The sequence below is a fragment of the Notothenia rossii genome (genome assembly GCF_949606895.1).
Source record: "Notothenia rossii genome assembly, chromosome: 4".
Lineage (NCBI taxonomy): Eukaryota > Metazoa > Chordata > Actinopteri > Perciformes > Nototheniidae > Notothenia > Notothenia rossii.
In genome coordinates this window covers 29,064,850-29,090,124 of record NC_136902.1, presented here as the reverse complement: position 1 = coordinate 29,090,124, position 25,275 = coordinate 29,064,850, and the positions used below count along the sequence as shown (strand labels likewise).

General features: G+C 39.1%; 1 protein-coding gene across 4 annotated transcripts in view; it reads right to left on the bottom strand.

The window, feature by feature from the left end:
- cfap74 (cilia and flagella associated protein 74) overlaps window positions 1-25,275 on the bottom strand; it is an 88,726-nt gene that overhangs the window by 39,415 nt on the left and 24,036 nt on the right. For 3 of the 4 annotated variants that reach the window (XM_079674862.1, XM_079674865.1, XM_079674863.1), the window contains exons 11-18: window positions 23,589-23,802; window positions 22,849-22,995; window positions 19,931-20,089; window positions 19,706-19,824; window positions 11,094-11,160; window positions 10,322-10,411; window positions 9,830-10,015; window positions 9,528-9,636 (exon numbers count right to left, since the gene is read on the bottom strand). In XM_079674862.1, the coding sequence (XP_079530988.1) occupies window positions 9,528-9,636; window positions 9,830-10,015; window positions 10,322-10,411; window positions 11,094-11,160; window positions 19,706-19,824; window positions 19,931-20,089; window positions 22,849-22,995; window positions 23,589-23,802 (1,091 nt within the window). The remainder of the gene's footprint in view (window positions 1-9,527; window positions 9,637-9,829; window positions 10,016-10,321; window positions 10,412-11,093; window positions 11,161-19,705; window positions 19,825-19,930; window positions 20,090-22,848; window positions 22,996-23,588; window positions 23,803-25,275) is intronic. The other variant, XM_079674864.1, reaches the window with a different exon arrangement.

Sequence of the window (25,275 nt, the reverse complement as noted above, 5' to 3'; positions counted from 1 at the left end):
TGGATATGACAAAAATAGTCCAGCCTACATGGTCTATTTCCCTCACAGTGGAAAAGTGCAAAAATCTAGACTTGTGAAGTCTGTGACCAAGACCAATTCAGAAAGAGAAACACAAACAGAAACCGTCTCTGATGATGACTTTGAGGTACAGAACAAATCTGGCAAAATCAAGCGTGATACTAACGTTAGTCCAGTATCTATACCTGTGGTAACAGAGACAGAAGACGACAAGAGTGAGCTTGGGCCTTATCCTTCAAGAATGAGGAAGAAGCCAACTTACTTATGTGGCAGTGTATGTGGTAAGGAAAGTGAGAATCAGCTACTGACAAATATTGACTATTGTTACAGATTAATGTGCAATATCCCTTTAACATTTAGGGAAGCTGTAACTTCATCTGAGTCAAAACAATGGGTTATTGCAATGGATGAGGAAATGCAATCACTAAAAGAAAACGACACATTTATCCTGACCAACTTACCTCAAGGTGAGAAAGCAGTGGGGTAATGGGTGTATGATATCAAAACCAATGTTGATGGATCCGAAAGATACAAGGCACGATATGTAGCCAAGGGATACAGTCAGAAGAGGGGTGAAAACTATGATGAGACATTTTCACCGACCGCTAACCTCACCAGTATCAGAGTGTTAATGCAAAAAGCAGCACAGGAAAATCAGATTTTATACCAAATGGATGTTAAAACTGCTTACCTACATGCACCAATAGACTGTGAGATATACATGGAACAGCCAGAAGGTTTTGAGGTCAAATCCAGTAAAGGTGAAAAGTTGGTGTACAAGCTAGAAAAGTCACTATATAGGCCTGTTAAGCCCCAAGGTCCCCGCCGACCTTGTTTTTTTTTTCCGGACACTGTGTCTCAGGGGATCTTAATATTTAAGAACCTATTAATGTGTTCTACCAGATTAAGGGAAATAATCTCAGCTAACTGACGATATAAACCATTTTTACCAAAACAAAAAACACAAGTCTCATAAGAAGCATCTAAATGACCCCTTAGCGAAAAATGCTAACGGACATTGGCACAGAACTCAAGATGAAAGTACACTTATGACTTATCGTAGCTGCACATACAAGATATCCGATTAAAGCTGAGGTTCCACAGATTATTTAGGTATATAGTATCATCACTGAGTGATCCGAACTTGCGACAGGGGAAGCAAAGACAGACATCACAACACGTACCTTTACGTAGCTTCTAGGGAGATCGTCTCACCGTAGCTGTTAATCTGATCAAAAGACGTGTTCAATGGCATTAAAACGAGAAAAAACGCGGCTGAATCGGTTAATCCATAGGTTGATAAAGTTTCTGGGCAATAATTGGAATTATTTATAATCCATAATTCCATTTTTTTGTAAAAATCGCAGGGCAAAAGTTAGCTGCTAATGGTAGCCACCAGAGTGGCTGCTGCCTCCGGTCTTGGCTATGCGGCAGTATAATACACACACATGACCAAATAAGGACTATGTGGGAGTTCCCCTCGATTCCATTGGCTCTGACGGTTAGAAAGAGATGTCACATGTCAAAATCCAGCAGGGGGAGCCAGAGATATGAAAAATCCACCCAAATGGCCCCAGAAGAGGTTTTTTGCTAAATCTGTCTAAAAATGTCAAATATCACTTGTTTTGCATCAATCTTGATACAGGGTACTTATTATATGTTTTATTTTGGATTCCTAAAGCTTTTAGTCTACTAACCCATCATCCAAGGTTAGTTTTCACTATAAGTACAAAATATTCTTTGGACGGACACTATAATTTACAGTTTTTTACCATGTTCAATCTGAATTTTCTTTAAAATAAAAAACATCTATATTGAATCTGACTTTTCTACATCCAACTGACAGGTTTATCATTACTTTGAGAAAAAAGATTATTAATTTAACCCTTTTAGAAGGGAAGATATGGTCATTTGTTCTGGGAATGTCATTTTCGAGCCTGAAACCTGAAAAACAGGCTCGGGGTTTACAGTCAGGCAGAAATTGGAAAAACATGTTGCATGAATATCTGAGTGAAAATGAGTTCCTACAGAACCCAGCTGACCATTGTGTTCACGAAAAATAAATCAGATTTATTGTCCAACAGACCAGATGGTGGTAGATGTTATGACAAAACCTGCACCAAAGTTTAAGTTGATTAAGTTTGCAAAGTTTATGTTTGGAGAGTAATAATGCCTGTAAGCTAGAGTAACAATTTCTGTAAGGTAGAGAACCATATAATGTTTTTATTTGTTAAAAGACCAGAAATGTGATATCAAGTGGGGGTGTTAACATTCAGGTAGATTTGTTACCAATTTTATTTGTTTTGCATGACCGGAAGCCAATAGCGTAACAGGTTATAAATAAAGCCACGCTTCCAATGGGAGTGTCCGTTGAATGAAATGCCACTGTCTCTGATGTTTCGTTATTCCTCCGCTTATTTGGATGCTAAACAGCAATGAAGTTATGCTTACTCTGCTAACAAACATAATAGTAAAACGTAAAACTGATTTTCTGTCAGTCTATTTTTCTTCCTACAACATAGCTTCTTGTAACTAAAGCCTGATTATGGCTGTTTAGCATTCAAAACACTTGGCTAAGGCCAGGGAAAGATTGTGGGTGTTAAAGATTGTTACATTTTGAAAAGGTCACTACATCCTACTGCAAACTTATAGTTGGCATTGATTTTGTTCAAAACTCTGATAAATATTATACAACGACACCAGGAGTCTACAGCCATTTTAGCTGCTCTGAGGAGAAGGGTCTAGCTAGAGAGCTCCAGGCTTGGGGCCAACCTAAACTGTTGGACCCTTTAGAGACCTTAGCTTGGAGGAAAAAGTGAAATCTGAAATTGGGTATGACAGAGATAATCATCTGGGCCCAGGAGTTCAAAACTTTTAATCTCAATCAGATCCGATCAGATTTTGAAATCCCATTTTTTGTGATCCAGGATCAGACAAGTCGGCCAAATGTTGTCCCTGGAGTTCAAAGCAATTCAGGATAGGATCAGCCTGATCCAGATTACGATTTTTCAAGATGACTAGATCCTCAATATCAATGCTTTAATCCTACCGATCACCATCTAGTGGACATAAAAAATAATACAAGGGAGACAAGAGACCACATTGCAGAGACATCTATAATGTCTAATTATATTTTTTTATTTGAAAGGTGATGACAGATGGACTTTTTTTTTTGTTGAAGATACTTTTACTTTAATCTAAATTACATTTGTGATTGACAATCTTTGCTGTGATACTTTTATGAGCATAAACATTTATGTCATCAACATTTGGTTGAAAACAAAATAGGCCACCACAAACGTGAGCAAAAATGGAAAAAATAAAATGTATTTCCCATGAAGGCTAAAAATTGTGTATTATTTCAGTTAACAAACGTTGCCATCTTATTTAAATTGAAACATATTTTAAAATCAGTGATGCAAACACAGTTATGGTGAAAAAAGAGAGAACTATTCGAAGCAGAAAAAAACTGCGTAATATACCATCTGACAATGGCCTGTGCTATAATCCTTCAATTAACTGGCTATTCTTTATAATTTACTCAGATCAATAGGAGACAGAGATGTTAAGTTATAAATCAAGGGTTTTTATTATTATTTACAGCAGGGGTGGGGAACCTTTTTCCTTTCAATTTGTACAACATCCTCTGAGGGCCGTACAAATTATTGAACTCAACCTCTGCTTAAAATAACTAAAATCACAGCCCATTCATTAGGCCTTTCTTTCATGCTGTGCAAAGAAAAAGCAACCTCTTAATCCAGATATCTCACCATGACTCATGTTTGACGCATGCATGCATGCATTAACGTGCACTGTTGTGGCATGACCACCAAAAGAGAAAGATATGGACACAAGATGTGTGCAAATGTATTTAGTATCCTATCCATGTGAACATGATTTAAGTGGGGGGGACCTAACCTCCTCTCGGGGGGTCCAGGTGCATGCTCCCCCGGGAAGATTTTTTTTTTAAATATTGAAGTTAAAAGCATCAATCTAGTGCACTTTGAGAGCAACATGAGGAGATCTATGGATACATCTTTCAACACCCATATGAAACAGAACTGTAAGCAGATTTTTCTTTTTGGATATTTTACAAATCACTCTCCCCTTTCAAACTCTATTCTTGTTATTTTTAACAACTTTTTTTTGTTACTGTCATATAGTATGTTATACCTGTTAATAATTTAGTCTCTAATGTCTCATTAATAACTATAATGATCATATCAAGGTGTGCCTTAACCTCACTGAGCTGAGGTTATTTGAGCCTCTCAGGAGAGAGCTCTCTTCCACCTGGTTGTAGAAAAGCTCTTTAAATTCGTTAGCATAGCTAGCTAACCAGATGCTAATAACAACAGATCGCCACTGTGCTTACAACTAAAGACACAGCCTCGCAAACACTGCGGCATGTGTACGGCTGCTTATGGGTACTGCAATATTTGAAGAGCTGGAGCGGCGTTCCGATGCTCTCCGTTACTCTCCGTTACTCCTTTCCGACGAGACATAACCACGTGAAGACCTATGCTGGAAAAACAGGCACTCGCTTGTTTAATTATTTTGCGATCTAGATTTCTTCTTCTTTTTTGAAGTGAGAAGTTGTCCGTCCGTCCATCGGACGGACCCCCCCCCCCAAAACGAAAACTCTTCGGTTCTCCACAACAAGTCACCCAAATCAGCGTTAAAAAAGCGGGAGGCGCCGAAAAGCAACTAATTTGCATCACTGTAAAATAAATTGTACAGTACATTTTGCTCGGGTAATCCACTGGAAATCCACCCCTCTGGTGGGATCAGGATAATCCAGTTTTTTGGGATCAAACTGAACCACCCATTTTGAAGATTTGATCCAGATTAAAGCTTGGATTGGATTTCCTGATCTGATCGGATATCAAAGTGATCCTAATCCTGCTTTTTGGTTTTGAACTCCCCAAAATCCAAATCTGATTTGATCAGATAGGGATTAAAAGTTTTGAACTCCTGGGCCCAGGGTACGATAGCACAACACAGTCTCACGGCATTTCGTGTTATAGTCACGAAATTAATCTATTGATTCGTGTTCACCAACACCATTTCGCCATTTTTTTCGTGTCACACAGAACGATTTTAAAAGCAATGTAAGTAATAACAAATTAGAAGGAAAAACAGATAAAAAACAATAAAGATTTCAGTATTCTGACACAGAACGCTTTTAGAAGCAATGTATTTCTAATGGTAGTATGTTTCGTGCCTGCACCAAATAATAACAAGTTAGAAGGAATTTTTTTTTTTTAAATACAGATTTCAGTATTCTGAGGCTCTGAGCCCCGTTTCTTTTCCTCGTGGACGGCAAAAAAACTCAGACATTATACAATTTTAAATAAAAGGGATAGGGTTAGGCTTAGGGTAAGATATTGAGGAAGAACATGTTTTTATGAACCAAACAGCTTCTGGTATTCCAAGACCCGACTGGACAGAAAGACGTGGTGAAGGCACGAAACATACTACCAATAGAAATACATTGCTTTTAAAATCGTTCTGTGTGACACGAAAAAATCGTGTTGGTGGACACGAATCAATAGATTACATTAATTTTGTGACTATAACACGAAATGCCGTGAGACTGGGTTGTGTGTTCATCTATGTGAAAAACCTGTAGAACCTCAACCAATTACACCCAAGTAAAAAAATAAATAATATAACTAAGTTTATAAAGTGACATCAAAGAGCAAATAACTTGGAGTTTGGAACTTGGAGCTAGCTAGCTAGCTTGTACAGTATGTGTTGTGCTAAAGTTTGTTTGCTAAGTTTGTTAGCCTATCTAACATTAGCAAACTTACAATGTTAGTACAAGTTAATTGCTGCTTATCTTGACCTTTTATCTTGTATTTGTGCCTAATTTAGTTACAGTTATAGAGAAATATTAATGTTGTCATGTTTACCTGGATATTACTGAACAACACACTCTCACTCCATAATCGTCCAGGAGCGACGTTTGTTCAGGGTCCCGTGGCGTGCAGTTGTGACGCTCCTAGGCTCCTTCAGCTTCATAAAGGGACGCAAATAACTTTCAACTGATTGCAATGTATTCCCATCTGCGGCGGGATTTGAGGCTCATGGAAGCACGGCATTCGTTTGTGTCGGAGTAAAGGACGGCAGAAGACACTACACTACCCAGAATCCCCAGCTATCGTTTAAGACTACACCTTGTGCTCTGTTTGACAAACCCCGTTTTTTTTTCACCATTCATTCCAATGGCTGGCGTCTATGTCACGTGATCTTCAAATTTCTCCCTGCAGAAAAAAAAAACATGGCCGAACTTCATTTTATTCTGGGTGGAAAATGCCTATTTTAAAGTTAGTTTGGCCATTAAAATGCGTTTTGATGTCATTTGATGCGAGAAATATGAGTTGTTATTTCAGATTATGTGTGCAGTGGATGTACATGATCTTTAGTTTGCTAGTTATTACGAATATTACTTCAGGAAATTGCGTCCATAGAACGTTTTCATTGTTACCAAGGTGGTTGCTAGGGACGCTGCTATCGATATTATTTCTGTTATGTTGTGTAACTGTTTAATGGTGTTATCTTTATTGCTACCCCCTTCCCCGTCAATGTATAGTGTTGGTCCACAGCGCAAACGTATTAGTTTAACAAAATCCGCATCTAAAGATACGTTATTTTCGCATGTGCAATTCCAGTCTCAAATCTCACATCACATCGTCATTAACAAATAGACCGAAAACATTTAAGAAAAATAAAATAATACTTTATTCCGAGTGTGCTTGCTTTTTTCTTTGGAGGTCATCACATAACGGCATTGTAATACACGGTTCGGCTGCATTAAATGTTACATATCTGCCGTAGTTCTCTATTTATAGAGCCCTGATGAGAAGACTTCTAGACAAACATGAGGAACTGCCGCCAACACTGAAAACGTGACGTGGATCATAAATATATCAGCAATTAAACAACATCTTACATTTCTTTTCACACAATAAGTCTCCTTGCAGGATCAACACTAATTCGGCTGACTTTTATATTTGATCCAATTGGTAGATAGGCTGTATTTACACCATAAAGGTGCACAGCTGATAGAAAGGGACACCTGGTGGTTAAAGCATGTTATTGAATTTCATTATTTGTATTATTAGATATTAATAGGATCCCTATAAAGTATATTCATTACTCGTTATTCTCTACTAATAGTTAATTAAAGACTGTATATAATGACTATTTTGCACATCCCTTTCAAGATTTCAAGATTTTCTAAGGTTTATTGACTATCATATTCACAAACGGTGTAGTTATGCAATGAATGAAAAACTTGGGTCGCAGGTTCCTCAATAGTGCATTACAAGACATCTATCAATATTTGTGCATAACTCCAGCAATGTTAACTATGTTGAAGCACTTATTTTAACTGATATTATACATATGTATTATACTCTTATAGGATGTATATAGATATTTCATCTCCGGCCTTGTCAGGTATTGAACAATCAATAAATAAAGAACACAGAATTATTAAATATAAAACACAGAATTTGTGTGATTATATTAAATGATTTACAAATAAACACCACTGCATATTTACAACTGTTACACATGCTGATGTAACGCAAATGTTTCCAACTTAGGATCAATAAAGTATATCTTATCTTAAGATGATCGATGGCTACTGCCATATTTGCAAAATTTGCCTCTAAACCTTGACAAGTGCATGTTTCAGGCTTATTAATGAACAACAGGAGGGGTCACAAACATAAGACCAGCTGTTAAATAAAGCTCTTCTGACCTTAGCTGGCATGTGGGTATATATTAATGCTGCCCATTATGGGCACAAGCAATTTTCACCCATTTATTAATTTTATGTTTTAAATTTGAGTGTTTCCTATCCCCTAAACCTCCAGGGATGTACACAGTATACTGGCAACTTCTTATTATGGGAAATACGAAAACGTCTTTTAAAACTACAACTCCCAGTAGAGACGTGCCATAGATAGAGAACATGTTGCGAAACACAGTATCGATAGCAGCGTCCCTAGCAACAAGTAACAAGTTGTTAATAATAATAAAAGACATTAAGAAAAAGGCTTTTTAAACAGTCATTAAAAAGCAACACAATCTACCTGCATTGCATTAACGTGTAATAACGTGCCAGTAGGTGGTTTGGGTTAAAAAGCTGTGAAGTTTACAGTGTTACCAAAATAAAATATACTGCTGTTTCTGGTTTAGTTTACGACGGATATATTTAGTTATTGTTTTGATATTTGTAACACAAAAGCGATGGAAAAAACCCACAGCAACACAGAAAAGATGGTCTTAACATGACCCAGCGGTCTAGTAGTTAATAAAAAACAATAATATCAAAACAAAATATTACTACTAACTTTATTGTGAAATTCAAACTGAACGGTAAAAGAATAGTTTCCGGTCTATCCTGAGCCCGATCTCTGTAGATAAATACGATGTGTAATATATTTAATGCAGTCGAATCATTTATTACAATGCATTCATGTGATGACTTTCAAAGAGTAAAGAAAGCACTGCTGAATAAAGTATGATTTTATCTTTTACGAAACGTTTTTTTTCATATGGAATGCAGTTGGAGGTCAACCAATCATAGAGCTTGAGAACTAATCACGGGGTTTGTCAAACAGAGCACAAGGTTTAGTCCTAAAAGATAGCTGGGGATTCTGGGTAGTGTAGTGTCTTCTGCCATCCTTTACTCCGAAAAAATATTTGTTTCTCCGAATCGAAGGGGAAAAATCCAAAAGCATTGCACACAATTTAAACCAATCAATGTTGTGTAATTAACAAGGATAATCTGGTGTTTTTTAGTCGATGAGTAGTGCAGATATCACTGTAAAATCAATCGACAGTAAGGGGAATACTTACTTCCGGGTGTACAATTCTCCTTTATCCAATGGGAATGGACGCTCACATTGCCTTTAAGGGCAGCCGACACAAACGAATGCCGTGCTTCCATGAGCGTCAAATCTCGCCGCAGATTGGAATACATTGCAATCAGTTGAAAGCTATTTGCGTCCCTTTATGAAGCTGAAGGAGCCTAGGAGCGTCACAACTGCACGCCACGGGACCCTGACCAAACGTCGCTCCTGGACGATTATGGAGTGAGAGTGTGTACTGAAATGTTGTGTGGAATGGTCATGATACATATGGGTAGCGGAGAAAAAGGAAAGAAATTATACCAAATGGAGCATCACCAGTTAGCATGACATGGATTGGGTTTTGAGTGACAGGTTTCAGTTCCAGTTTTAAAAATTCATATAGAATTTGAATTTAGGGTTAACAAAAAAATGAGCATTTAATAATATTTTGTGCATACTGAATGTTAACAACTTTTGTTTGTGCTTTTCTAAAACGTTTTATGTTTTGGGCCGTTTTGCTGTTAGTATTATTATATAAACACAACAGTAAAAACCTAGGAAGGGGGGAAAGAGACAGGGGATGAGATGAAGCAAAGGGCCCCTAGTTGGATTCAAACCGGGGCCCCAACTGTTTAACAGATTTACCTGGGTGCTCAGACAGCTCCTGACTCTCCTCCTCTGCTTGGAGTTTGCCAGTCCCCATGGATACAGAGCTGCTCTGGCTGTCAGATGTTGTGTTTGGACTGCTTGTTTCCTGTCAGCAAACAGCAACTCATCAGACTTGATACATGAACGTTTATTTATATGAGTGTCTTTGGACCTGGTTATTTGAATTGACTACACATTCATCATATTATGCTGTATCTAGTTTATAATTTGTAGCATTACATTTTCTCCATAAGGCCATCACAAAAAGCAACTCTCGAGTTTCAGATCAAAAGGCTGACCTGGCTGGTGTTGGCAGAGACATGGGATGCCATCTGGACGTGGCTAGTTTCTGGACTGAGACACGCGGAAGTGTCCAGGCTGAAGCGGCTGGCCAGAGCTCCCTTGTTGGTCAAGGTGATAGTCCATGAAACAGTTTGGCCGACTACGTGCGAACCAAAGTCAATGAACTGGTTGTCAACTTTCATCTAGAGAGAGGATACATTTATATACAGAAATTAGCGTTAGCAATGAAGATTTTTTTAAGTACAGAGTTTAACATACATAACATTCATATTTGTTCCATAATTATTGTTCCAATTTTCCCTTATATTAGATAGATAGATACTTTATTTATCCTATTTTTACTTATATTACTATAAGGCCAATAAATACAATGTGGTATACCCAAACGCTCACAAAAATATGCAAAGCTAGAAAAATAGCAAAGCATGAAAATAACATAGGTCATTTGAATGTAATTTCCTCTAGGAGTGCTACACAGCATGACTCACATCACATTTCTTTATGGTGCATCTGACGGGCACAGAGAAGGGACACACTGCTGATGCAAACCGGACCTCTCCCTCCAGATCCTCGTTGATCTGAGGTGATCAGATAATGGGACAATGTGTTGCTTCATAACACCATAACCTTGATATTTGATAAATCCACAGACATTTGATTCTTAAATTCGAATAACAGCGAGCAGATTGTTCTTTTGACTTTGTTGATGAGAAACAGAAGAAAGCTGTATACAAGTTTAACAACTTCCAATATTTTCATTCTTCACAAGGTTACATGTATGTACTGTTTTTGGATTGAACTATCATTTTAGATCTTATTTGAAATAATATAAAGGTGCTGCAGGGAATATCTCAGTCCTCTGTACCTCTTGTTGCCTTGCACAGCTCATACATATCTAAGATTACGATATGCAGAGCCACAGGATTAAGCCAAGACTCCATTGTGTAACTCTTACACTGTTCATCTGATGTGGATGTAAAAACACGCAAATAAAACGCTAACACCATAATGTGTTAATTACTCAGTTTTAAATCCAATGTGGTAAAGAACAGTCAACACAACACAAAATGTGCCATTGATTGCACTGAAAGGAAATACATGTATTATGTATGTACAGTATTATGAAAGTCTGAACAATGGTTTATTCCATTTAATAACTAATATATGTTTTAGTTTTTGTAACATTTCACAGATATAAAAAGTCTTCAGTCTTTTAACAATCAAATGTGTAGAAGTTTGAAAGGAGGGGGTGTTACTAACCATAGGTTGAAAAACAGCCTGCGTGTCACAGGACATCCCAGTGGATAAAGAACCAGGTGGATCAAAGCTGAAAGGCAAATCACATTAAGCTCTGAATAAGAAAATCTGCATTTTTCAACAAAAGAAACCCCACAACAGCATATAAATATGGATATTACACAGTTAAGACATTTTCTTCAGAGTTGAATAATGTAAAGATATGAGTAACACAATTTAAAAGCAGTGTTTGTTTCGTCTTTGCGTGGCTTCACACATGTAGATAACATACATAACAGAAAACAAGACAAAACAAGAACACCACAGAATGCGTACAACTTCAGGAGGAAATACATTCAACAGAATACCAGCATTAGCAGCAGCTTCAGATAAAATGCGAAATCTCCTGAGAGCGGATGAGATGAAGAGCCGAGGTCATCAGTCAACCTGATGCTCAGTTTCAACCACGCACAAGACGAAGAGGAGAACAAAAGCTATTGTTCCTAAGGAAAACACTGCACTGTAGAACAGATGGTTTGGTATCATTTTATATTATTATCGCACTGTTACCAAACGTTTCTTTCCAGTCGAGAAAAGAACCATGACCACTGTGAGCTATTTCAATGCAACATGTGTATCTCATCTCACAGCACATAGATAAGCTCGAGAAATCAATTCAACTACTACCATAATGAGGAAGAAGCTACAGTTAGAATACATAAAAGATACCAAGCCTTTGTCTTACGGCCTTCACAAAGGTTTCATCGTATTCATTTGGACATTTTCATGCATGCAGTGGGTGTTTTCATGTATAAATGATGAGGTGTTGGCCTGCAGGTAGTTCAAAACAAAGCTGGAAAGGGTTCATATTAGTCTACTTGCCAAACTCTTTGAGGAAGGAGAATTAATTCTGCACTTTTCCTTCTGTTACAAATCAATCAAGGATAAACAGATACACAATTAATACAGGACAGCATGGGGTGAATAAAGTCAAAGTGAAATTATTTTTTTAACACATATGCAAATATATCTATGTGCATTTTATTTTTTTACGTACTTATTCAATGATATCACCAAGAATAAGGCATTCAAGTTTTGTGAATCTTTCTGTGATTACAGTGCCTCCTTTATTAACGTCCTCTAATATTTGCAGGACGTTTTGTCCCAAATGACAGAGCTGTAAACGGATTGTTCCACTAATTGTTTACACTGTATGAACAAGAGACAAAGTAAGCTAACCTTCGCTGTTGCTACAAGTCATGGGAAAACAGCGAGTTGTAAGGACCACACTAGCATCTAACATGACAAAAGTGACATTGACATGCTTTTTAATGGGCTGCAGCTGACTAGTCAATTAGCTCTCTAGCCTGACGTTAACAGGGCACTTTTCCCTGGTGGATGATTGTTCTGTCACTTCAGCTAAAAGTGAGACACACATGTGGTCATGTTTGCTAATATGATTAGTAGTATCATTTAGCAGGAAAGCTAATGGGTTGTGGGAAGTTGTTTGAATTCTGTGGATCTTGTGTTGTGTAGCAGGCTGCCGTCTACGATACAAACAAACTTTTCCAGAACTAAACAATGTTTAAAATGTGTCTGTAGAAGAACAGAACATTTAAAGACATTGAAACTGCTAGTTATAAATGTCATATTGAACTTTCATCAGCATTTATTTTTCTTTAATGCTAATTTCCATCCTTATTGGTACCATTCATCTTTCATGGCTTCAGGACAGCTGGTATGAAAATACACGTGAAGATAAAATAGAGCAGTTCACTTGGGATTAAATGCTAAGTGAGGCAGTGTTTCAGAAAGCCCGTTCCAGCCTTATACAGTATAACGCACTGCAAACGAGGCCATATACTTTACACCATATTTATTGCAGTCAACTGAAGTGATGAAGCTGGGACCGTGGCTGTACAGTATCACTAACTATGCCGGGTGTTCTATTTTAAATTCAGGCCCATTGGTTTCTCCTACAGTAAATCAATAAGCATTCTCAGATCATTATTCAGTTCAGCAGAGCTCACACCCCCCCATGCTCTTAACCATGTCGGAAGGCGATCTACAGTTAAGCATCAAGTCTCTGAAAATGCTTGTGAAGATTACCTGAATACTGTTTCTGTAGTGTGTGAGAGCTTGATCTCTTGACTTAGAATACTTTGCTAGAATATAATGCTTGTTCCTGCATGGTAATGGTATTTGCCCTACGAGAAAAACGTAGTAGTCCTAGGTGATTGTTTTGAATACGAAAGATACACTGGCATGATATAGGAAATAAAGCTCCACTGCGGTTTTGACTGATGTTCGTACTAAATAATACATGTTTGGACTCACTCTGTTTATTTGCTCTTCATTAGCAAAAGTTGTGGATAGTAAATGATATCACCTTGGTTCCAAAAAACAGTAGATCACATTTTGGTAAGAGAATAGCTTGACACGTCCTAAACAAATCACTATTTTTAAATAGCCTACCTATTATCAATAGCGACTGCAATTTTCTATATTACTCCACCCAAGTGAGAGACATGTTTTGTTGCCTTTGAAAAGATTCAACCATTTTAGATCAATTATTTTACAGCAGTTTCTATTGGCATCAAAATAACTATTAGGATACCTTACAGATCAGATTTAGTTGCTTTTTTTGATTACTGAAACACAGTTTAAAAGGTTTTCTTACTAGTTAATGCTCCATTGTCCTCAAATTGTTAAATTTTTTCGAGTACCAATATTAGTACTAGTTAATCGAAAACCAATTCTGGCAGTCCTGGGCTGTTGTTTTGACCTAGTGGAGAGGGGATACAGCAGATCCAATTATTGAATGAAATGAACATACACAGAATGCCCTAAATGAAAGCTTTGTTGACAGTTTAAAAGGTTTTTCAATGTTAAGGATTCATCTTTATTAAGTTATCATAATGAATCCAAATAGAAGCTAAAACATCAATACAGTACAAGTTATGATAAAGCAATTTCTATTCGATTTTGTTTAATTAAGTAAAACATTCTAGACTTCTACTATATGCAAACACAGAAACAAAGTCAGACAGGTGTTAAGCATCAAAAAACTCAAATTACTAAGACAAAAATCCATTGGAGTCAATACAATGCGAGTACAATCAACACCTGCTGAATTGAAGCTATATTAAAACAAACATTCTCAATAAAACGTTAGTTCACTTTACTGCTGCTGAGCAACATTTGTGGCTGGGGAAGAAAAATTGCACAACTTTGGCTCAACATCTCTCGTGTTGATGCATACTTTAAACAAAGAAAACTGTCTTTGTCTTGGTATTTGGTGTTTTGATTGGTAACATCATTTTTCCCAACACCTTGTAAATATGTACAAAAACTGCCTGCCATCTGGGGAGTTCAGGATCTGCTGTAACAAGTGATATGAGCCAAGAGTGACTAAAATGTCAGGTTTCTGGGAGATGGCCATCTAACAGCATGCTGGTTGACGAGGGCTATAACTGGTCAAACCATACCATGTAAAGCTGTATAAGCAAAACCCCTGATTGTATTGATCTGAATTAGGGCTTTATAGCTTTTGAATTTAATTAATTTTCTATTTTACATTTTCAGTAATTTCAGGGAATATTAATGAAGTGGCTGAGTATGGCACATTATTGCGATATTACACAATAACCCTACTTGTCAGGCTTCAAGGAATACGTTTCAGAAGCCTGGACAAATGAACATCTACAGCGTGTTTGAATTCAAAACGTCAATGGCGGCTCCTAGAGAGGTTAGAGAGGCTGCATCATTACCAGTTATTTCCCAATTTAGAAAGAAAAGCAAAGAATGGCACTATGGGGTTTCTAGAGTGGATAGATATTTGTATACTTCATTAGATTGTTCATCCTATCACATGGAAAGTATTTCTTGAAAGTTCCTCCCCTTTTCCAAACTGTTTCCATTGACGGCTTCTCCAATGTCTTTGTGTAACAAACCATCTGGTGGGGAAACTAATAAAGCTTTATCAAGAAGACATTTTGTTTGTATCTTTCAGAACTGATGAATCTAATGTAAAAAAATAACAGCAGGGAGCTCCTGTTGTAATTATGTGTATTAATCTTATTCATTTTCAAACCATTTTTACTTTCAAATTGTGTTTTATCCTGAACTATCTGAAGAGAGATTGAGTGTACTGTCAGTAACATGAAAGAAAGATGGCAAGATGAGTGGATTTAATCAACACTATAACACAGTAAGTGCATGTTTGCTACATGTGAGTTAAGATCAGAGAACTATAAAGTGATGTGTTCAGACAAGTGGTCCAGTGCTAATGCTGGAGAAGAACGGCATCAGTAGTTTCCGGCTGACCCTGCTGTAGCCTGGGAGACTCTTCGCTCAGCCAGGCAGAAAGAAGAGAGAAGAAGAAACCACATCAAGTCACGGGGGAGCTGACGGGAAAGTGATACACAGCGAGTGACCTGGAGAACAATGCATCTCTTCCCCTGCCTGTGGGTTGCTGGCAGGCGTAGAGAAAGAAGCAGGAGAAGGCAGAGACGTAGACTGACTCATTGAGTCTCATGAGAGGAGCTGAGATCGTGTGGAGCCAAGCTGGCGTCCATATGTGGGAGGAAAGGCTCTGCTTTCACGTCCACTCCATTGTCTCTTTACATGACAACAAGTGGTGGTATTGAGTGGTGATGCATCAACAGATGTTCCCATGTGGTAGTTAAAGCTGTCAAAAATGCAGTATGTAGGAGCTTTAACATTTAAACCCAACACCTGTAGCTATTGTCACAAAACCTGAATTTGAAACACTCAAGCATCCTTTGCTTTTCTTTTGCCTGATAATCCATAAATAGAATCAATCAATCTGATTTTTAAATAGCTACATTAAAGAGTGCCTATTATGATTTAGAATAGAATAGAATAGAATAGTTTAATGTCATTATTTATACATGTACAATGAGATAAATAAATGCTTCTCCCTTTCAAGGGTGCCATCAAAACAAAACACATCACAACATAAGACAACAAATACACGCAGCATACATACTTAGGAAAAAGGAATATAAAAATAAAATCTGTTGGGGAAATATTTTCCAAGGCCCATAACTTTGACCCAGTTTATCAGTTCAAACTGTCCTGACTGAGCACAGGCTTGGCAGTGTTTTGTCTCCCTGTTCCTGCCTGTTGGCGTCAGCTGATAGAGGTGTTATGATTCTATCTTGTTATGCACAATGTTGATTATTCTCTCTGAACTAGCTAAATAGATGGGCCTGGGGTAGAGTTCTTCAGATTTGACGTGGCAACTCTACCGTGAAGTCAGAACCTCTGGCTCTTGGACTTGTTTTGTGAATTCTCCGGCCGAAGCTCCTAAATAAACCATCAGTGTTTGACATCAAAGCTCCTGCTCTTCCCGTGTCTCCTTCCTGAGTCGGTGACTCCCACTGCATTGCTACACAGAAGTTTCCCCCACAAAATCTATAATGTAATAAATAATAATAGTAGGTGTGTATTTATAATAATAATAATAATAATAATAATAATAATAATAATGATATATATGTATATATATACAGAGTCACATTTATTTCACATGTAGGATGAGTAAGAGGTATGACTTTCTGGTGTTAAGAGCAATGATGGCTCTTGGGAAAAAACTGTCTTTGAGTCTGTTTGTTTTGGATTTGATACACCTGTAGCGCCTGCCGGAGGGCAGCAGGTTGAACGGGGGACAGCCAGGGTGTGAACTGTCCTTAAAAATGTTTTTGGCTCTTCTGAGGCAGCGGGAGGTGTAAATGTCCATCAGGGAGGGGAGAGGGCAGCCGATGATCCTCTGTGCTGCTTTTATGACTCTCTGGAGCCTCATCCTGTCGGCCTCAGTGCAGCTGGCGTACCACACTGGGATGCAGTATGTTAGTAGGCTCTCAATGGTAGAGCGGTAGAAGGTCACCAGCAGCTTAGTGGCCAAGTTGTTCTTCCTGAGTATCCTCAGGAAGGGCAGACGCTGCTGGGCCTTCTTGATGACAGCTGTGGTGTTGTCCTTCCAGGAAAGGGTTGTTGGTGATGAGTACGCCGAGGAAGTTGAAGATATGGACCCTCTCCACACACTCGCCGTTAATGTCGAGGAGAGCGAGGTTGGTAGTATTCCTCCTGAAGTCTACGATTATCTCTTAGGTTTTTGTGGGATTCAGTGCCAGGTTGTTCACTGAATACCATTCTGAGAGCTTCAGTACCTCACTCCTGTAGGCCGACTCGTCTCCTCCTGAGATGAGCCCCACCACAGTGATGTTGTCAGCAAACTTGACGATGATGTTCTCTGGGTGGGCTGGACTGCAGTCGTGGGTGTAGAGCGAGTACAGGATAGGGCTCAGCTCACAGCCCTGAGGAGAGCCGGTGCTGAGAGTGCGGGTGGAGGAGTGATGGGGGCCAAGTCTCACACGCTGGGGGCGGTTAGTGAGGAAATCTTTGATCCAGGAACAGGCGGGTGGGGGAAGGCCTAGGTTTGATAGTTTGCAAACTAGAATGTCCGGGATGATTGTGTTGAACGCTGAGCTGTAGTCAATAAAGAGCAATCTGACGTAGCTCCCACGATGCTCCAGGTGGCTCAGTGCAGAGTGGAGAGCTATGGCTATGGCGTCTTCAGTGGATCTATTTGCTCTGTAGGCAAACTGGTGTGGGTCGAACGTGGGGGGAAGGCAGGCCTTTATCTGATGCAACACCAGCCTCTCAAAACACTTCATGATCACAGGTGTTAAGGCAATGGGGTGGTAGTCATTAAGGCTGTCTGTGGTTGCTTTCTAAAGGCCCGGACACACCAATCTGACAACAAAGAACTGACACAGATGGACCCTGACTGTTGCGTCGCCTCGCGTCTCTCCGTTTTGGCCATGTGTTGCACTGGAACACACCGCAAAGACTTCAGCCGACGGCCAAGTTGCACGTACGAACTGCGCATGCGTGAGTGGCAATAACTCTCCTTACCAACAGGCGGCGGTAGTGTGTATTCGTCATTCTAAAGAGGCAACAATCCGATTACAGACTGCGTGATAACCGAGAGAAGAAGAACAGACTGCGTGATATAAACAAACAACAAATAGCGTGTGCGTTCCATTTTCACTATACAACGAGAAGCTCATGGGGCTTTCCCGAACCTGTGTCGAGAGCTGGAGTTAAATGAAATCTCAGATTTGCCTTCTTAATAGTTTGTTTGGGTCCCTCACTTCCGTTTCGCTTCTCATGCACTGATTCGCTAGCTGAACAGCCAATAAGAGTGATTAATTTTGCCAACTGCCTTTGGCCGACGGCGGGTTTTCGGCCGAAAAGGCGTCGGCACGGCTGAAAAGACCCAACGGTGCGGGACACACCAATCTGAGTAGGGCGTGTCGACGGTCATCGTCGGCCTGACGCCCACCAACGGCGATAATCGGCCTGGTGTGTCCGTGCCTTTAGGAACAGGAATGATAGTGTGGCAGTTTTAAGGCAAGGTGGGATAACAGAGAGTTTCAGGGAGAGATTAAAAATGCTGGTGAAGACCTTTACTGTGAGAGCTGGTTGGCACACGCTCTGAGCACCTTCCCAGGTACTCCATCTGGACCAGCAGCCTTCCTGGGGTTCACTGCTTTGAGCACCTGTCTCACATCATGCTCCTCCACAGTAAGTGGGGGGGTGCTGGAGGCGGTTGGGGGCTGGGGTGAAGTTGCTGATTGCTGCTGTGGTGTCTCGAAGCGAGCAAAGAAGCAGTGCAGTTCCTCTGCTAGCGACACGCTTGAGTCCCCAGTTGTCGTGTCACACCCCCTGTAGTTGGTTATGTTCTTAATGCCCTGCCACACCTGCCTAGGGTTGTTGCTTGTGAGGTGGTCCTCAATCCTTTTTTTGTAGTCTGTCTTGGCTTTTGTAATTCCCCTCCTCAGGTCGGCTCGAGCAGCACTGCAGAGAGCTCTGTTTTAGCTGTTTTCCCTTTTCCTTGTGTGTTCTATATCTATTTGTGTGCATGTAAATGGTCTTCAAATGCTAAAATCCCTGTGTTCCCTCCAGAGGGAGTTTCTCTCCCACACATTACCCTCCCCTGCCTGAAACGCCTCCATTTGATGAATTTGTTTACTTCAGTAACATAGTGACATCACTATGTTACACTCGCGCTTCTATTGGCTAACGCTCCAAACTTATCGTACGTGATGGGCTAAAGGGCGGGACATTTTCAAAAGAGTAAGCAGTTGACCAATCAGAGCAGACTGGGTTCCCGTTTCAGACAGGGGGTGAAAAGATGGTATTATGAGTGCATTGTAAAATTGTAGATTAACTTTCAAAAGACAGGTCAACAATTATTTTCTTAGACCCGATGTAGAGAGTTAGGTCCAAGTTATGTGTCGCCAAGTTTAACTCAAAGACTAGAAGCAGGGAGAAACAACATAACACAATCAAACATTGTTATGTAATTGGTTGAAAGTCTCTGTTGCTTTGTATTGCTTGTTTAAGGGGTACTTGGGAAGTTCTAATGCATACTGTAGAAACACAGGCGTCAAATCTGATCTATCGCCTCAAGTGATGTCATCTGAAGCATTTATTTGCATACTGTCCTAGTGATTGTGTTTGTCATGATTTCAGGAACACTTTTTGCCCCATGTGCCCTGCAGTGTGGTCACTGGTGTGTGTTTAGTGACAGTGTAACATCTTACTTGATAGTGATGAAATCCTTCAGGTGGGTCGAGACCCCAAGCAGCTTGCAGTGGTTGGTGATGTAGCTAATGTTAGTCAGGACGATTTTCTTCTTATACGTTTTACCCAATTCGAAGTCCTAAAACAGAAAATGTAGTTAGACTAACATAGTTTTAAATGGGAAACGTGTACATGACACACAAGACATTTCAGGACGTGTTTCTACAGAAGCAGTAGTGTGGTACCTTGAAGAGGATGACTTCTGGTTTACTGAGGAACGGAGGGCCTTTCAATTCTTTCTCAAGAACCTTTTTAGGAGGGAGGTTGAGCTTTCCAATGGCCATTGCCGGTTCTTCTTGCTTTACTTCTGCCTGTTCCAATGTTGTTTTTTCATTCAGGAGCTTCTGTAACCACACAGGGAAGCAACAGCTAGTGAAGTCATTTTAAATAATAAACATTTTAAACTAAATTTCTCACATCGTAAGATTATTATCTCAAACATGTTTTTTACTTTTCATATTTACTTCATTTCCTTAGATTTTTCCTGCTATTAAAAAATGTTCTCCTTTGAGTGCTAGGGGCTATACTATGCCTGAATACTAACTGTATATTAGTCACGTGCAAACAAGATGAAACCTCTTTAACATAGTATTATGAAATCCTTTAATGAGATTATTACAATGTACTTCCTATCGGCTTGGTCTGCTGTAATATAGACATGTAGCTTTATCTTTAGCTAAAGTCAATTTGACGCTTATTGTTGCTATGATATCAGTAATCTGCTCCATCTTGAGATATAATGGGACACTAGCTTAATACAGATCAGTAGTCATACATGTTGTTGATAGGAAACAGGAAACTGCATTACAGGAATGTTAGGGATATGTTTAGTTCTAGAAAAGGTGTTAGCAGAACGCTCTGGATAAGTTTTTATGGAGTTGGGATTTATCAGTGGAAATAATAAATAATAATAATCAATGGAGCTAACATTTTATGTAGTTTTTTATGTTAACACTTCCAAATGTCAATGGTCAAGAATAAATACTTGTTTTAAAAAAAAGTTTGACAGAGGAATTTGATTTTCAACAGTAAAATAATATCCATCTTAATTCATAATGTTATTACATTTAATTAAATATTTGAAAAAGGTTATACTACTTTGTCAGCAAGGTTCTAGAAAACCATTTTACACCAAAAAAAGTTTTGTTGAATACTGGAATAACATGAGTATTCCAACAATAAAGCTATTGTATACGTATATTAAGGAGAAACAAAGGAGTGAAATTATGTTTTAAAAGCCATGTTTCACATAGCAAGGCTTATTCTGAGGATGTAATGTAAAGCACAAGTGACATGACATTACATCATCATTCTCCGCCTCATGAATGATCTTATGAACTGTGTTACGTTGCTGTGCTGGTCTACTGCACTGGCCATTACTGTGTTGAGAAGTAGCCTTTAACAGGGAATGAGTCTGATCTGCACCGCTTCCACCTCACTTGTCTCCGGCTCAGAGCTCAGAGCTCGGAGCTGTAGCACCGCGTTCGCTCCGAGGCCTCAAGCGCACTAGCGCGATGAGAAGTGATGCCTGTCGCCCCACATTCAAGTGTGTAGTTATGTGTGTGTTGAGGGGGGGGACAGGATGGGAGAGAACTCACCTCGGTGTCAGCAGGTTTCTGCTACAAAGAAATACCACGAGAAGCCCAATAAATCATTTTGGTGCTGTCAATGCACTGCAGCATTAGCATTCATATTGCTATCATATTTATATAAATTACTGTAAAACCTTTAAATTCCAAAATATTTGTAGGAAATGAAGCTGAAGGTCAACTGACATATGCTGGAAAAGGTGAAAAGTAATAATAATATATCCATTGTTTTTAATAATGACAAGCATCATGGTTGTATCATTGTTATTCTATTAATGATGTATTTAAATGGATTAATGAGCTGAGCCAGGAACTATTTCTGGAATTGTTAAAGTAGCATTAGCCACAGTTAGCTGGATAGATAAAGAGCAGGGGCAGAGCTGAGGTCAAACATCGAACATGTCACAGTTCCATTTTCTGGTATGGAAGAGAACTCCAAGTGTGCATGGCATGTGAGGGTTGTATACTGTAATATGTTTTGCAAATAATAATTTGATTATAAATAACAATTAACATCATTGTATTAAGTCAATAAAATGACAAAAAATAACATTTTAAATATTTTTAGAGAATTCAGAGGAAATGTCTTCTAAAATCATACATATATATTTTCTTTATTCTATATTGATGAATCAATGAATTGTCCTTTAATTGTTACAGCACTAATGACTCACATCACTAATGTATATTGTCCCGTTAATGAATCTAGTTGTTGGCAAACAGAAACGCTCTTTTATATCCTAAATTCCTATATATCATTACAAGCTCTAAAAAACCTGGATTGTTCCAACCTGTCCTATTTTCCTCAGCGCTGTGGCCTGATTGTTGTCCTGGGAGAATGAAAACAGACTGTGTTACCTATGTGTCTCTTTTCACTTGCAATGTAGAGCTGCAAAGATTAGGAGATCAATTGATCAGCTGTCAAATAATCCCAAACTTTTTTGATCATGAGTTATTGTTTAAGTAATACTTCAGCCTGTCAAATATTAAGATTTTCAGTTTTTCCTCTTCAAAAAATCATATACAAGTAATTATCTTTGGGTTATGGACTCACAAAAAAGACGTTTAAACTTGAAAAACCCCAAAGACCCCAACCCTGACTAACAAGTAGGAGTTAGTTGTGCAGGAATGAGAACAATCCCTCACTGGTGTCCCATCCTTAAACACTGACCGCTGTGTGTGAACACACTAACAAGCCAGAGGTACAGTATGGCTACAGGGAATTGAACTTGTCCCTTATTAAATCAGTGAAGAAGTCAGTAGAATCCTCTTTTCTGTTAACTTCCAACACGCTACACAACTATTTCAAATCAGTGAAGTGCCTTTAAATAGAATTATTCATGATCCATGCGTCAGTGTGCAGGTAGGGAATTCAGCAGTGGAAATAAATGCAATAAGCACATCCATAGAAAAAGCATGTGTTTGCTGTGAATAGGACATGATGTATGAGTGTTTATATATAGCCGCTTGCAGGGATTTTCTTTTGTTCAGCTGTGGTGTTTTCTTTAGCGTACCTTGTAGTTCTGGTCCCAAAGGCCAGAGAACTCAGGCTCAGCCAGGCTGTCAGAAAGGCTCGGGTGGTCCTCTTCCTGGTTGGTGGATTCCTCTTGGTCGTCAACATCAGAGGAGGCTGATGACGAGCTGCTAAAGTCTCTCAACTGCTGCAAAAACACACATCGGGTCATGATTGATGAAAATACAGTGGACCACAGTGGTGCAGTAATGACATTTTTTCTAGGGCGAACCTGAAGTTAGCATCGCAGGAAGTCCCTCGACAAAAAGCAATGGGATTTCGTAGAAATTGCAGAAAAATGTGATCACACATTTATGATACCTACACGTTTTGTTTAGCAGGATGATATCCACCACTCATATGATACATGCAATTGCCAAGTCGTAAAATAGCTAACGTTAGGCTATAAATGCAGAAGATTACGGAAACATGGCTGCGATCATCACCCCTGAGCTAAAGGCGCCTAATGTTCGACGTGCTTACATTTAGTCGTCTCATTATGTTAACAAAGGGCGTTTTTATGACATAAAGAAGGTTTGGATATTCTCGAGTTGGGTGATTTCGTGTGACAAGACGTGACAATCTCTTAAGTGTATGTTAGCCACCGACTTTTTTTCAAGCATCAAACCTAAAACACGTCAAAAAAACATATACTATCAAATGAAGGACCCGGAAGTGTTAACATTCTGACTCATTCCCTTTTTTAGGACTCCTTCCTGCACCACCCTATGAGCCACTCACGATGGCAGCTCTCTCCTCTGTGGCCGTTGGGGGTCTGCGGTCCAGGTAGTGCAGCAGCTTCTCTCTGGCCCTCCTCAGAGACGGGTACTTGTCAGTTAATGACAGTTTAGGCGTCGGTGGCGGGTTTCTCTTTCTGCTCTCCACCAGCGGGCCCTCCTGAAGGATCTTCTCCACAATCTCCACTCTCTTTGACTTCTGCCTCTCTTCTAATTGCCTGAGAAAGAAGGCAAAGCAACCATGGTACGATGTCAACAAGTACATTTACTTAAGTATTGTACTTAAGAACTATTGGACATACTAGTACTTTAATCGATATTTCAATTTAATGCCGTTGATCACTTCTATAACAACACATTTACAAGTCAAAAATTGTACTCCATTACACTTATTTATACCTCATAGTCAGTGGCAGCCGGCCCATAGGGGCGCCGCCCCACCTCTTCCCACATACAATTTTTTTCAATTTTTTTTTAATTAAATAAAAAAAATATATATATATATATATATTTCAAAAATATTTTTATTTTTTATTTTTAATGAACAAGGTAAATATCATACAATTGGTATCAGTAAAATGTATAATCTACAATAAAATCTTGTTTAAAATTGTGTTACGATGTCTAAAGTTACTGATAAGTCACATGTTTCCTGCCCGGCCTTGCCCTTGGCATTAGTTTATCATTACGGGACGCTGCCCCCGAGCCAAACAGCAGCAACCAGCACGTTGCAAAAGTCTCAATAGTAAACTGTGCCGCCGAAACATAATTTCAGCCAATCAGCGCCGTCAAATATTTTGGTCACGAGGGCGCTCACGTTGGCGCCCACGTTGTTCACGTGCGTTGACGTGAGTTGTTTTTTAGACTCGTGAGGAACTGGGGTAGTATCTATAGTAACGCAGTGTAGGTGGAGCCGTGACGTCATCTTCAATGAGCTCCCCAGAAAAAAAACACAGCCGTTAGCTCTTAGCACTCAGAGCTCACAGCTCTTCATATCTGTTCAGAAACTAGACAAAAGTTAAACAAGTACAAACCACATACTGTCTGTGTCATGGCGAATACAGTCGCTGGTTTATTTATGTCTGTATAGGCCGTTGTTGTGAGTGTGGACGGTCGGAGCATTTACAACGTTAGCTTAGCCAAATCTCCATTAGAAAACACGCATTTTAAAAGGTTTTTTGCCTGCCGTCTGTCTGCAGACTTGTCAAAGCCTTAATTCATAGTTTTTACTATCCGGTATCAGTATGTTGTTACTTCGGCATCATTTTGAAACGTGTATTACAATTAAATCACGGTCAAATATGTTCATCTTGTTGTAGTTGTAGCCCCCTTGACAGCGATTCTCTCTCTAGTTTAGCATACTCAGCCCGACTCAGCTTGGTTGTTCCTGGCCCTAGAACCACGATTTTATGGGGCCATTACATCACCAGAAGTCCCAATTTAAGGGGTCATTTTTCCCCCCAAAATGTTTTTACTCACTATATCAACAGCCCCACCAAAGATATTTTCCACCAGCCGCCACTGCTCATAGTAACTAGCTATCAAAAAATATAATAAGACATAATGACAATGATCGTGAAGATGTATTTGACTGAATAGGCTTAAAATATATTGTGAATCCACAGCTTAGCGTTAGTAGACAAATAATGAAAAACGTTCAAATTCAAATATTTAGGAATGATCTTTGATAC